This window comes from Crotalus tigris, unplaced genomic scaffold, assembly GCF_016545835.1.
Source record: "Crotalus tigris isolate CLP2741 ecotype Arizona unplaced genomic scaffold, ASM1654583v1 scf7180000018085.976183, whole genome shotgun sequence".
Lineage (NCBI taxonomy): Eukaryota > Metazoa > Chordata > Lepidosauria > Squamata > Viperidae > Crotalus > Crotalus tigris.
The window spans coordinates 809,657-824,245 of record NW_024096816.1 but is presented as its reverse complement, the minus strand read 5'-3'; the positions used below and the strand labels follow the sequence as shown (position 1 = coordinate 824,245).

General features: G+C 37.0%; 1 protein-coding gene across 9 annotated transcripts in view; it reads left to right on the top strand.

Moving 5' to 3' along the window:
• The window catches only part of XPO1 (exportin 1), a 64,389-nt gene extending 53,985 nt beyond the window's left edge, over positions 1-10,404 (top strand). For 8 of the 9 annotated variants that reach the window (XM_039347572.1, XM_039347571.1, XM_039347573.1 and 5 more), the window contains 6 exons: positions 307-501; positions 3,513-3,681; positions 3,826-3,960; positions 4,061-4,220; positions 4,305-4,401; positions 9,369-9,515. In XM_039347572.1, coding sequence (XP_039203506.1) covers positions 307-501; positions 3,513-3,681; positions 3,826-3,960; positions 4,061-4,220; positions 4,305-4,401; positions 9,369-9,515 — 903 coding nt within the window. Of the gene's footprint in view, positions 1-306; positions 502-3,512; positions 3,682-3,825; positions 3,961-4,060; positions 4,221-4,304; positions 4,402-9,368 lie in introns of all 9 variants that reach the window. The other variant, XM_039347574.1, reaches the window with a different exon arrangement.
• Positions 10,405-14,589: the final 4,185 nt, after the last annotated feature.

Genomic DNA, 14,589 nt, shown 5'->3' with positions numbered 1-14,589 from the left:
CCTCAGAAATAAAGGAAGGTGAGAAATAGAAATTCATCTGAAATGGTTTATTACTTAAATCATTCCGGCATATTTTTTCTCAATATTTTTTGTATGCTCAAGAATTTATCACAACTTTAGGATTGCACACAAGTCTTACTCATTCTTTAAATCGACTACAAACTATAGTTTATTTTTGTGCTTTATTTACATATTACTTTTGACTATTCTTTGAACATAGTATGATTTAACACATTATGCAAGCAGATCAACATTGAAGAAATGTTGGATTAACCCTCTTCGTTGGTGTTTTTTTTCTTTTTCTAGGTAGCTGAAAACTTTGTTCCACCTTTGCTGGATGCCGTTCTTATTGATTATCAGAGGACTGTTCCAGCTGCCAGAGAGCCAGAAGTGCTTAGTACAATGGCTATCATAGTAAACAAATTGGGGGGGCACATTACTGCTGAAATACCTCAGATATTTGATGCTGTCTTTGAATGCACATTGAATATGATTAATAAGGTAATTCAGTGACTTTTAAACATTAAAAATAGCTATAGAGAGAGAGCTTATACCAGGCATATCAAACTCGCGATGTCATGTGACGTCGCGCAATGTATCGGGCCGGTTTTGCCATTGCTGGCAATGGGGTGGGCTCAGCTTCCATGTGATGCGTCCGGCCCATGGGCCGGCAGTTTGACACCCCTGGCTTATACAAACTAGTTTGACTGATTTTCAGTGAAGGGGCTTTTTTTCCTTTGGAGGCAGAGCTGGAATTCTGTATTAGTTTTATTGTTTTCCTAATTTATTCTTAGATAGGCTCATTTCCCGTAGCTTTTAGTAATGTGTTGATGCAACCAACTATAATAGTAATCACTTTTCTTTATCTAGTGCCCCTTCATCCTATCGATTTCATGTGTAACTTTATTTTCTATGTCCTTTGCATCCTGATTTCATGTGTTTTTTCCACATTAACAATATGATACTGCATATTTTATATTATGACTACTCTCCTTAAAGTATTTTTCTGGCTTCCTCTGCTCATGGATTGGGCACACACAGAGACTTTTTTGAACCCTACTTTGCAAGTGCAGAAGACTTCTTCATATCTTACTGCACTTATATTTTAATACCAGCTAGAATTTCTAAACGTAATGATTCAATTAATGTGTTCTCAATCATTCAAAGATCTCACAATTTCTGAAACCACTTACAGTCACTTTCTGTTCTTTGCGCTAAGAACTGCTTCTCAGAACCTTTGCTTCTTCTAAGTTCCTTCTTAAAATTCTAGGTGACATTTGGATCATCTCCTTTAACTAGAGGTGTATACTTTGATGCCTCAAGATGACCTGATTAACCCAAACAGCTTTGGTTGTGGCTCCCAACAACTCCAAAATCTCTTACCAAATTATAAAATTACACATCACTAAAGAGGAAAATGAACAAATACATAGTTGGAGAGTAGTGTTAATTATTGAAAAATGAAATGAAATGTATAGTTTTTCAGTTTACAATTCTAAATTTGCCATCAGCCATGAATCTGCCTCTGTGTCTTGTTGTAATTAAGTCAAAATAAAAACATAAAAACACTCTCTGAATGAGTTTTTTGTCATAGATAAATCCATGTAATTCTCTTTGGCAATAGTACAGGTAGTCCTTGACTTAGGACTGGTTGCTTAACCATTTGAAGTTAATACGAACTTGATTTGCACTTCTGGACCACATGGTTCATTTAATGACAACTGGTTCAAGAGTTGTCATAAAAACAGACATATAGTTGAGTTCAATTGGGGGGTGCCCCGAATTATGACTTTTCAGTGTAGTCTATAGATAAGAGCACTTTATTGGTCTTCAAGTACAAACCAGACCTAACTTGATTTAGATTTAGATCTAGGGTCAGTACTTTTATTTACTGCAAGTACATTTTTCTCTTTTTCCTGACCAAACTTTCCATGCTTGGCTGCTTCTTTGCCCTCTGGAATGCAGCCGCTGCCTCCTCGGAATCCAGACTACCTTCTACCATAGGTACAAAGGGAAAGGTGCATTTTCTCCTCAGATTACAATAGAATTTATTACAGGTAGTCAACTTAATAACCATAGTTGGAACCAGAACATCTGTTGATAAGTGATGTGGTTGTTAAGTGAATTGTGCCCAACTTTATTATCTTTTTGCTGCAATTGTTAAACAGATCTCTGTGGTTGTAAAATGACTTGACCTATTTACTTTGCTTCTCAGAAGTCCTCTGGGAAAGGTAGCGGATAGCAATTATATGACCCCAAAATGCTGAAATCCTCATAAGTACAACTGGTAGGACTCACGGCTTTGCTATTTGAACCAGTAATTAGCTTATCCTTGAATTGTCTAATATTTTTAATGGTGACTGTCTTGATCAGGTGGATTTTGTAGCTAAGACTTCTTTCCTTATATCTTAAACATTTTTCAAATAAATCATGACCATAGGCCTCAACTGTCTTACGTTTAGGTTAAAGAGAAAATATAAACATTGCTATTATTTCTTGCCCTAATTTCTGCTATAAGAAAAGATCTAACGTGATTGGAATGCAGATGGGCATTGAATTTTACTCTGTACAGGAGTTTAGAAACTGCAAAGAACTTTTAGGACTTTGTAAAACTGTAAAGGACTTTTAGGACTTTGTAAAGCTATTCTTTTTGAGAATAGCTACTTCAGCAGCTTTCCAATTCACTTAACAAAAGCAATCTGAAGCACAGCCAATAGATACTTCAAGAACATTACTATTTATTAAAGGTTGTGTGCTTCAGGAAGTCAATGTGGCATGAAACTTTTTGAATTCTACAAAAGTACATTGATTTTAATATTCCATGATTTCTGAAGCGATCTTCATACATTTCTAGAGAAAACAAACTATTGGTAATACTCAATTTACAAACATTCGTTTAGTGATGGTCAAAGTTACAATGGCACTAAAAAGGAGACTTTTGACTGTTTTTCACACTACCATTACAGCATCCCCATGGTCATGTGATCAAAATTCAGCTGCTTGGCAACTGGCTCAAATTTATGACAGTTGCTATGTCCCAGGTCAAGTGGTTACCTTTTGTGACCTTTTGACAAGCAAAGTCAATGGGGAAGCCAGATTCATTTAATAGCAGTGTTATTAACTTATCAACTGCAGTGATTCACTTAATTATGGTAAGCAAGGTTGTAAAAGGCAAAATTCATATAACAACTGTCTCACTTAGCAACAGAAATTTGGGGCTCAATTTTGTTTATACATTGAGGACTACCTGTACCAGTTTCTTTACAGGAAAGGCATTTGACTCCACTTTGAAAACTGACACTTTATTTAAGAAGGTTTTGGAGATTGAGATGTTTTTCTACCCTGGTCTGGGGACAAGTGTGGGATATTTCTCTGGAGAGGCACTTGAAAATTTGACTTGTGTATTTCAATAGTGTTATAAGATGAAGAAGTTATTTGTTTGACTCAATAAAAATTTACAAGTAAGGAAGTTTCTGGAATTGCATGTAAAAGGATCTCTTTTTTTCCCTTAGGACTTTGAAGAGTATCCTGAACACAGAACAAACTTTTTTTTATTACTACAAGCAGTAAACTCCCATTGCTTTCCAGCGTTCCTGGCCATTCCACCTGCACAGTTCAAGCTAGTATTGGATTCTATCATTTGGGCTTTCAAGCATACAATGAGAAATGTTGCAGATACAGGTGAATTTGCTTTATCATAATCTAAATTATAACAGTTTAGAAGCATGTAGATATGGAACTTTTTTACAGTCAAGTCTTGTCAAATTGTAATTATCTGCAAACATTAACATTTTAGAATGACTTTGCTTTGTGTTTTTTTTCCAGGCCTTCAGATCCTTTATACACTTTTACAAAATGTTGCACAAGAAGAAGCTGCTGCTCAGAGCTTTTATCAAACTTATTTCTGTGACATTCTTCAACACATTTTTTCTGTTGTAACAGACACATCTCATACTGCTGGTAGGAATTGAACCCTGAGGTGGGAAATGAGAAAAAATTTGCTACAAGTAGAACCCATATCAGTTACAAATATTAACTCTAATTTGTATATTCTAATCAGGTTTGACGATGCATGCATCAATTCTTGCATACATGTTCAACTTAGTAGAAGAAGGAAAAATAAATACTCCCCTAAACCCTGGAAATCCAGTAAACAACCAAATGTTTATTCAGGAGTATGTTGCTAATCTTCTTAAATCTGCATTTCCTCATCTACAAGAGTAAGTGCTTGATTTCTGAACACAGGTTAAAATTTATATGCACACAACCGTCATATAAATTAAATCCTCTTTTTTTTATGTTAGTGCACAGGTTAAACTGTTTGTAACAGGACTCTTCAGTTTAAATCAGGATATTCCTGCTTTCAAGGAACATCTTAGGGACTTCCTAGTACAAATAAAGGTATGTTTGATTTTATGAACATGTATTGAATTGCATTTGTAGAGGAAGAGGGGAAATTATTCATGCCCAGTTAGCATAATTGCCTATGCAGATGGTAGATATACATTATTTTAAACACTGAACTTTATAAATTCTGTGAATATTGTATTAGTAAATATAGCCATGTTCTATATTCCCGAGTTAGCTTGAGTTCTCAGATGGATCTTGTATCCATCATCTGACTATATATTATTTGGATCAGGCAATAATATTTCCACATACATCATATAAATGAAGTAGCTGAATACATTTAGTTCTCATTAACATTTAGGTAAAGTTGGAGTTTCCTAATGGTTAAGTAGCAGCTCAAGAATTGGTAAACTGTTCTTTGCTAGAAGTATGACTGAGTGGCTAGAAGTCTTTGAATGTAATTTAATATAGTTAAGGTATTCCAATTATTGAGAATATATGTAGCGTATGTTAGGTTGTTAGTATTCTTGAGTTGGCTGTTTTAATTTCCAGGTTTGGTAACCTCAATACTTCATGGAAGTGTAGAATTTGCTGTTTTATATATAATAGCATGTTCTGCTAGTTTTTGTTGGGGTTGGGTGTCTTCCTTGATGGTACCTTTATAAGGACATTGTTTCTTCCTTGTCTGAATCTGGCACTGTTTATTGCTTATCTGCAATGGTTGCGGCTGGACTGTTTATTTCTTTGCTTGACTTTTTGGTTTTATATCCAGTAATTAAAATAAGAGTTTTTAAAGTCAAATCTATACCTAATCCAGTCAAGGGGCAGTTGTTCTGTTATTTTGTTTTTACATTTTCTGGACTTATGCACCTCTTTTGTAATATTCTACCATTCTGTCAGAAGATTTCCCTGTTTCTAGCTGAGTGATTTAATAACAAGTTGGATTGTTAAAATAATACGTGTATTTAGTAACTGTCCAAATAGAAGAGCTGGATTTTACCCAATTAAAAAAAGCAAATGAAATTCCCTTTTCTCATATCTTGCAAAAAATTAATTTGCAGCATCAAAAGCTTCTGCATCTTACAAAAAAAAATTTGTGTTATGAAAATAAGTTACAGTATAAATGTTACCAGAGAACTGTCATCCTTTCACAAAAATAACATACAGGATGAATTATTAATGATAATATATAATTGTGTTAGTATAGCAGGCAAAGGCTTAGTGCAGAATTCCCCAACCTTTTCGGCTTTGTGGACCGGGTTGGGGGAGGGATGGTTCTGTGTGCGTGGAGGGCAAATGTGTAACTCCATTTGTGTAATGGAGCACGGCCCCAGCCAACCATTGCTCGCGCAAGTGGGGATGTGCACACTTACCCTCCACTTCCGTGGCCCTGTTCCGAAAGGCTCAAGACCCAGTAGTTCCGAAACGCTCAAGACCCAGTAGGATATTGGATAATTAATATAACTTATAGACTCCTGTACTGTTTTCATAATAAGCCCCACAATATTATGAGGAAAAGTCTCTTTTGAAAGATTATTATGTATATCTAATGATATGGAGATAGGTTTTTTTCCTGTAGTTACAATGGCACTGAAAAAGTGGCCTATGACTGTTTTTCACATGACCACATGAAAGCATCTCCATGGTCACATGATCAAAATTCATGGCACACTTGGCAACTGGCATATATTTATGACAATTGTAGTGTTCCAGAGTCATGTGATCACCCTTTGCGACCTTCTGATAAGCAAAGTCAATGGGCAAGCCAGATTCACTTAACAATCGTGCTACTAACTTTTAACAACTGCAATGATTCACTTAACAACTGTGGTAGGAAAGGTCATAAAATGGGACAAAACTAACTTAAAACCATCTTGCTTAGCAACAGATATTTTGGGCTCAGTTGTGATCATAAGTCAAAGACTACTGGATATACAAATAAACAAGTCTCTTGAGTGAACATCAAAAATCTTTGGAATATTCAGTTTAAAAAGTTTTCTACCTGTCCAATAGGCATTACTGCATTCATAAAATATAAATGTCAATAGAATTCTATAAATTGAGGACTAATTGTTTTTGCCTGATTTCTAGATTTTTTCCTCTATTCTCAGTTGCAAAATTATTGCAAAAACCATTCATTCAAAAAGGCAGGCTGCAAATATACAGAAGGAGAGAAAACAAAAAAAGGAACATGAGATGAAAAAATGATAAAGAAAACTATTTTTGCATGGTTACACTATAGCCAGACTTATCTTTTTGTCTTAATGAGCTGTGAATCTGAGCTAGAGTTAATAAGGTTTCTAATCAAAAGTTATAAGAATGGGAGAAAGGGAAAGAAATGTGAGAAAAAGAATAAAACAGCTTTTGACATCATGACTTATCTTGGATTCTAAAGCAGTGTCCCAAAAAATGTCCATGTTTCATTTGAAACAAGTTTTTATAGAATTTTCTATGGCAACCGGAAAATATTATCTCATTTGTCTTATACATATAGGAACTTCAGCATGCCCAAGCACTTGCAATTTATTTGATTTTCAGTCTGATCTCATTCCTCTTGGCAGGTTATCTGCTTGTGTGTTGTTGTTGTTGTTGCTTGTCTTCTAAACAATTAATCCTTTCTGTGTGATTCCATTACTATTTTAAGCAATTTCACATCTTTCTGCAAAACTTCATCCTTCAATTGGATTTGCTTTTCAAGTATAAGGTGTTTTTTTGAGACTATAATATGACTAAAATCTCAAAAATTGTGAAGTTCCCTTATCCCAATACCAGAATGTATCTCTGGAGTCAAAACCACTGTTCAAACATCTCCCTAATAAAGTTGGTTGCTTTCTTGGATATAACTATGCTCTGCATCTTAGCAATAAGTACTTCAAAAGTTGAACTGGGGTACATTATTCAGGATAGAAAGGGGAGAAGCTTGTTTCTTTTGTTTTCAAAGTGTCCCACCAAAATTCCAAAAGGAGTGGAGAACAATTCATTTAAGTTTGTAACTTACCAGTTGTTTTTAAGCTATCTAAAATACCACTTTCAATAGCTCAGCAAAGGAATAGTGTGTCTATACATACACACACAAACATATATATAAATATATAATACATATATACTTGTGTATGTTTATGGGTTCAGTTCCAGACCACTGAAATAAAATGGATATTACATTAAAGTGAATTACACATATTTTTTTCTCAGTGTGTATAAAACTATACTGTAGTCTGTTAAAGTGTGTGATAGCATTATACCACCTCTTCATTCCCTATAGGGCTAAAAACAATAACACTAACTTCTGTAACCAATCCTTTATCTATAAGCAAATCCATGAGACATCAATTTTTCGATCCTGGTATTAGCAAAAATCTATAAAAATTACCAAAACTTTATAAAAATATGTCTTAACTTAACCTTGATCAAATATTCCTTCCTTCTACTTCTGACAATCTTGATCTCTAGTGTACTCAGGTATTATTGTAGGATTTGGCCGTACCTTCAGTTTTTCTTTTTCCTATATCAAAGGTGTCTTCAAGGCTTTATCAAGCCTCTCTTGTAAATCCAGTAAAAATCACTATTCATGTCATTCTCTTGGTTTATCATTTATATTTCCCCTTTAATTTTGAAAACTTTAGCCAGCTTCTTTTGTATATCCTGTAGACATTATCTGGGTCACTCTCTTGGGCTATCAGGCTATCACTTGTATTTGCATTTTAAATGTCTTTATCTCCAAATCCACACATTTTTAATGCAATATGTTTGATTCTACTATTTCTGCATCAAGCAAGATTGTTTTATATCTGTCATTCCTTCATTAACATCTTTTAAACATAGTTTATCCATAGAAGCAGACATTACTATTAATGTTGATATTGTGGCTACTAATTTATGGCTCCATTCTTTGAAGATCTCTAATATTTCAAATGTTATAGCATTTTGTGTCATTTTGTAAATGTAGTATTAATTAAAATCGAGAGCAACTTTGCAGTTTAGGGGCATGGGGGTGGTCTCTAGCCCCTCTACTAGTCAGTAAAGTTTCTTATCTCTGTTACGATTTACAGTAGACTAAATAATTTTGGTTCCCACAAAAAGCTGTTTATTTCATATAGTTAGTTCCAAAATCTAATAGTAAAAGTTTTCAATGTTCCAAATTTGTCTGGAACTTTAATTTGTTTACAAGTAACCCTTGATTAACAACCACTTGTTCAGCAACCATTTGAAGTTACAATGATGCTAAATGAGTGGTGCTTACCACTGGCCTTCAAAGTTCAAGCCATCCCAGCACTTCCACAATCACATGATCATAATCTTAGTGCTTAGCAACCAACTCACATTTAAAACTGCTGCAGCATCCCACAATCAAGTGACTGAGATTTGCAACCTGTCCCTGCCAGCTTTCCACAAGCAAAGACAATGGAAAAGGCAGCAGCAAAAGTTGCAGGTAGCTTAGGTAACTCTCCCCCACCAACTTCCTGCAGCTTACCCACTGGCTTTGGTTGTTAGAAGCCGGCAGGAGGTGCTCTGTTAATGACCCACAATCTTCATTGGACTGCAATGGGGACTGCAGGGGTTGCAGTTGCTAAGTGATGCAGACATCTGACACATCACTTTACTACCATGTATTTAGCAACAGAAGTTCTGCTCCCAATTACAATTGTAACTCAAGAACTATCTATATAACTCTTTAATCCAAAATCTTATTTAGCTTTTTCTAAATAAATAAATAATACTAAAAAAAACCCGACTATCTCCAATTTGACATGCTGTGATTGTATGATAAAAAGTATCAATGCAGTCAGCTTTTGAAAATTTGGGATTAAAGGAAAGAAGGAATTTTAACTTAAAGAGGAACAAGTTTTTTTAAAAAAAACTTGCTTTGAAGATAAAATCTAAAATAATGTATTTAAATGAAATTTACTTCAGCAAGATTTGAAGAGAAATGGCTGTATGTTTCGTGTCTTTTTAATTTTTTTTAGAAAGTACTAATTGTATGGCTCAGTTATAATTCCTAAATTATTTTATTTCCATAGGAATTTGCAGGTGAAGACACATCTGACTTGTTCCTGGAAGAAAGAGAGACAGCTCTTCGACAGGCTCAGGAGGAAAAACACAAACTTCAGATGTCTGTCCCTGGCATCCTTAATCCACATGAAATTCCTGAGGAAATGTGTGATTAAAATAAAAATAACCAGTTTTTCTGTTTTCTTTCTGTACAGCTGCTTTGTTGTAGAAGAAAACGGGACTTGGATATTTGTTGACCAAAATGATGCCAATTTGTAAATTTAAGATGTCACCTAGTGGCCCTTTTTTCTTATGTGTTTTTGTATAAGAAATTTTCTGTGAAATATCCTTCCATTGTTTAAGCTTTTTGTTTTGGTCATCTTTATTTAGATTTGCATGAAGTTGAAAATTAAGGCATTTTAAAAATAAAACACTTCATGCCCATTTTGTGGCTAAGAGTAAAAAAAGGCAAAACATATAACTTGTAAAGTCTATTGCAAAATTAAACATTTTTCCAGTTAGAACACTTTTTTTCTTTCAATTAAGGATAATTTTCTAGTCTGCTCTGCAGTCTTGAAAAAAGGGTAATAAAGAAATCCATCAAATTAATTGTTAGTAATAAGATGAATGCTGCATCATCAGACATGAGCAGCTTTGGGGCTAAGTGATAAGGCTAGGCTACTGATATTTGCAAGTCATATGGCAAATTTGCAGCAAGATCATGTGCATATCATCCCATTGTAAAGCAACTTGGAAAAATATGGGAACACAGTACAGTTAGTTATTTTTACACAGTTCTTTTGTTTTTGTGTGTGTGCTGTCGCTTTGTCGACAACAGCTTTTTGTTTTCCTCAATGAGGAGTGTTGCTCATTTGTGAGCCTTCATTAACTCGAAGTGAAATGGTTAAAATATTTATCCTGTTAGAATAGGCTGCATCTTTTTAACAAGCTCATTAAAGAAGAACTCTGGCTTTTGAGATGACTTCTACTAATTTACATTGTTTACCATGCTGTAGTGCTTTAAGAACACTACTTAAAAAGCAAAATAAACTTGGTTTACATTTATTTTCCTTTCTGTGACTGTATTTTTTCATTGGAATGCTCTATTCACTGTGAAGTTTAGAGTAGGAGAAAATTTCAATGTTGATCTGCAAAAACTGTATTTCACAGAAACTTTTATTATCTTGACTGATGAGATACGTAGCATGGACTGGGACAACTCGGCACCCTGCCGTCTGGATGTGAGACAAGTGGCCTCAGCCAACTGAACGTGGGGACAACTCAGAGCCGCAGGACAACAGAGCAGGAAGAAGTAACATTCTACATACGTAAACATATCTCGAGACTTGCAGGATGGTATGATGTTAGATACATATTGAAAACCATTTTAAAAAAGAAGAGTTTTTAAAATTGTAATGGTTTAATTAAATATGGTACGTGCTTCTCTAATTCTTCCTCAAAAAAAGCAGCAACCACTCAGCAATGCTACTCTGGAGTGATTACCTGCTGATCAGGTAAATAAATCACAGAGATAAAAATACACCACTTGAAGGGAAGGCCAGCAAATTACATAGTTATAAACAGAGCTGTGCAGATGTTTAATTCCCCTTCCTTCAAAGCTCTCAAAGGGTATAATTTTTCACAGTCTTTTTGAAATAGATGCAAATCCACCCCGATGTGGTGCCTCTCAAAATGCAACAAGCCAAGGGCCAAAAAAGGGAAGATTTCTTCCTGCAGTTGCATCTTGGGTCATTCCCGTGCTTCTGCTGGCTCTGCCAAATTGTTTTTTGCTTTGTGGTCTCCAGGAGTGGTCTCTAAGATCATCATGCAAACACACAATGCACACACTTTTGCTGGGGAGAGGCTGTGTTGATCAGACACTTGGGGTGAGCAACATTTTTGTTCAAAGGCAAAATTGCAGAAGAGGCAGGTTAGAACGAGCACTCCCAGGAAGGCAGGCATGGGTTTTGGCTTTCAGTATTGATTACTGATACTTCCATGTTGCCTGCTGACTTCTGAAGAAAGGCTCTGGCAGTGCTCTTTTCACTGTAAGGTTGCAGGACTCCAAATATGGATTTGTTCTCTTTTGAGTAGATTTATAATTCAAACATTAAATCCAAACAACACAAGTGAACAGCTGCTTGCTGTCACTGGGTTACAACATTCTAAGGTTGAAGTTTCCGTCAAAGCACTAATTTCTGTAGTCATTTTTTTAATCCCTCATGTTCATTACTAAAAACAATACCGAAGAGAGGATCTGATTCATTTTAAAAAGGAAAAGAAACAACAATCTATAATTAACTAAACCCCATTATAATTTTAAAAACTATCTTTTAAAATCATTTTCAACATGTATCTAAAATTGCAAGTGCTAAGATATTTTTACGTGTAATTGCTGCAGATGTTATCCTCTTCCCGCTTCATTGTCCAGCAGCAGTGAGTTGTCCCTAATTTGGTTAAGGCCATTAGTCCCACATCCAGATGGCAGGGGCGACCCATCATCTGTCCGCACCAAGTAGTCCTAGACCAGGGGTAGGCAACCTTGGCTCTTTTATGAGCTGGCTCAGGAATTCTGGGAGTTATAAAAGAGCCAAGGTTTCCTACCCCTGTCCTAGACCTTCCTATCATGTCTCCTCTCTGATATGGTTGGGGTGGACCCGTCCCATTTGTCTCCATTTTGCCTGGATGGGCAGCAAGCCGTTCCTATCTGAAGGAATTATATAGAGAAGGTGACTTTCAGTCAATACTAAAGCATAATGCCTCCATCTGGCCTAATGTCCTATTTATTTTTGATTCTTCAAAAGAAATGCCTATTCTGTAGATAAGGTGGACTGTAGAATGAAAAGATTTTTCATCCACATTTTTAATGTAAATGTATATTTACTACTAATAAAACTAGCATTTTACTAGTTGTCTCACAATTTTTCAGATTGGTCCTGTTAATTTTTTCTGGATCAAAGGAACTGAGAACATGCAGCATTTTAGGTATTTTCTTTGATATCATGAATCTGCAGGTCCAAAGAGAATTCTGAAGAGCTAGATTTCTTTTGGTTGTCCTTATTTATCGGATTTAATAATCTCAAAAAATAGAAGAACTGCATGTGGGCTAACATTTCAGCCTATAGTGGGGGCTTATGTGGTTGAGATCTTCAAGAGATAAGTATTTACAAAGTTAAAGCTGTCATATAGAGAAAATGAGATCTTAAAACTTGCCATGCTTTATTTGGCCAGTTTTTATTGTATAGGTAAAATTCCCACTTGAATCCTGAAAATTTATGTCCAAACTGTAGTTTATTTATCCAGGAAGATCCTGGAACACATAAGATAAAGGAAATCTTATTTGGACCATTTTCAATCAGATTTCAAACCTGCATACAGTGCCAAAAATTGCATTGATTCTACTTATTGATGATGTCTGGTAGTCAGATGAAGGTAGTGCATCCACCTTAACTCTTGATTTTAGTGGCTTTTGATTTCATCATTTCTTCACGGTATACTTCTGGATCAGCTCTGGGGATCAAAGAGAGGAGGTATAGTTCTGCACTGGTTTTCTTTCTCGGGTTGATCCCAATTGTTGATGGGGGGGGGAGTCTAGTGCACAACCTCTTCTGTGTGGGGTCTTTCTAGGCTCAACATTCTTCCCCAATCCTATTTGACATCTACATGCAAGCCTATAGGTGAGGCCATCCAATTGCATAGGATAGACCAGGAGTTGGCAACCTGCAGGTCTGGAGCCACATGTGGCTCTTTCATCCCTCTATTGTGACTCCCAGTCCTCCGCCATTTGCAGTCCCACAAAAAAAAAGAAGTACTAAAAAAGTTCAATAAATCAATTCAACTCCTTGGGGGGGGAAGATTTCTGCTGTGCCTCCGTTTTCTTCAACTCGGACGGAGCAGAGCCACCCAAGCTGCTAGCAGCCAATTGAGTGCAAAGGAAGAGGAGGAGAGTGTGAGGCTGGCTGGCCAGGTGAGGAGAAGATCAGCGATGCTGACTGGCTGGCTGGGGAGGAGGGATCATGGTTGAAGAAAGAGAAAGCTTCCTCCTTGGGCTAAGCTCCCAATTGATCCACACTTTCCCTTCATCTCCAGCAGCGCGCAACAGTACAGTACTCAAGGGGAGCAGCTTCCTCCGCCCTTCCCCGATATAGAAGCCGGTTTGCTAACTTGGGGGTGAGATTTTTGCGATTCCCGCAGGAACACACTTGGAACCAGCTTAGCTGCTGCCTCTGCCTTTTCCCTCTCCAGCATCTCCCTTCCCTGACTCTCCAGGTTCCTCTGCCGAAGAAGTGCGGGCGAAGGCTTTCGGAGAGTTTAGGTTGCTCTGCATCGCTGTTGCCAGGAGCGATGCTGTCTGAGGAAGCCAAGCCAGTCGAGGGTGCCAAGTCCGGAGGTAGCAAAGCAAGAACAAGATAGAAATAGTTTGAGGGGGGGGCGCATGTGGGCGCTTGGACCGGATTAATGAATGAAGGGGCAGAAAGGGAGGGAGGAGAGAAGAGTAAACATTGGGATGAAGGAGAAAAGGTTTTTTTGTCTTTCTCCTGTTCTTTTTTTTCCCTGCAATTCTTTTCTATTTTTCGCTTTGTAGTTTTTATAGTTTGCACTGGCTTTTACTCTTTTCATTTATAATCCTTAATAAAAATATTTGAAAAACAGAATATTGTAATGGGCCGTTGACTTACCTGAGCGCCTTTTCTCAGCACGGAGATGGATAATCTACCAATGGGTTGAGACTGTATTCCTGCCCAATCAGATCAGTCAGCCAAAGTTGCCACGCCCGTCCTGGACCATGAGATCCCAGTCTTGACACAAGCGAAGCCATTGACTGACAGTAAGACGTTTTGGCTCAAACTAAATATCCCCTATTATCCTTGTCTAGAAGGGTGGGTGTGGATTATCCATCTCCATGCTGAGAAAAGGCGTTCAGGTAAGTCAACGCCCCTTCTCCAGCACTGGAGATGGATAATCCACCAATGGGACATACCAAAGCCTATTGTCCCTTGGGTTGGGGAATAGACTGGTCCTGTGTGTAACTTTGGTCTAGCACTTGCTGGAGAGCCCTCCTTCCGAAGGAGGCCTCTGCAGAGGCGTACTTGTCGATTTTGTAGTGGCGAATAAATGGAGAGGGCGAAGCCCAAGTGGCCGCCCTGCACACATCTTCAACAGAAACTTGCATGGCCCATGCTGCTGAGGTGGCAGCGCTCCTTGTGGAGTGAGCCGTGATATGCCTGGGGACCGGCAAGGCCTCTGCCT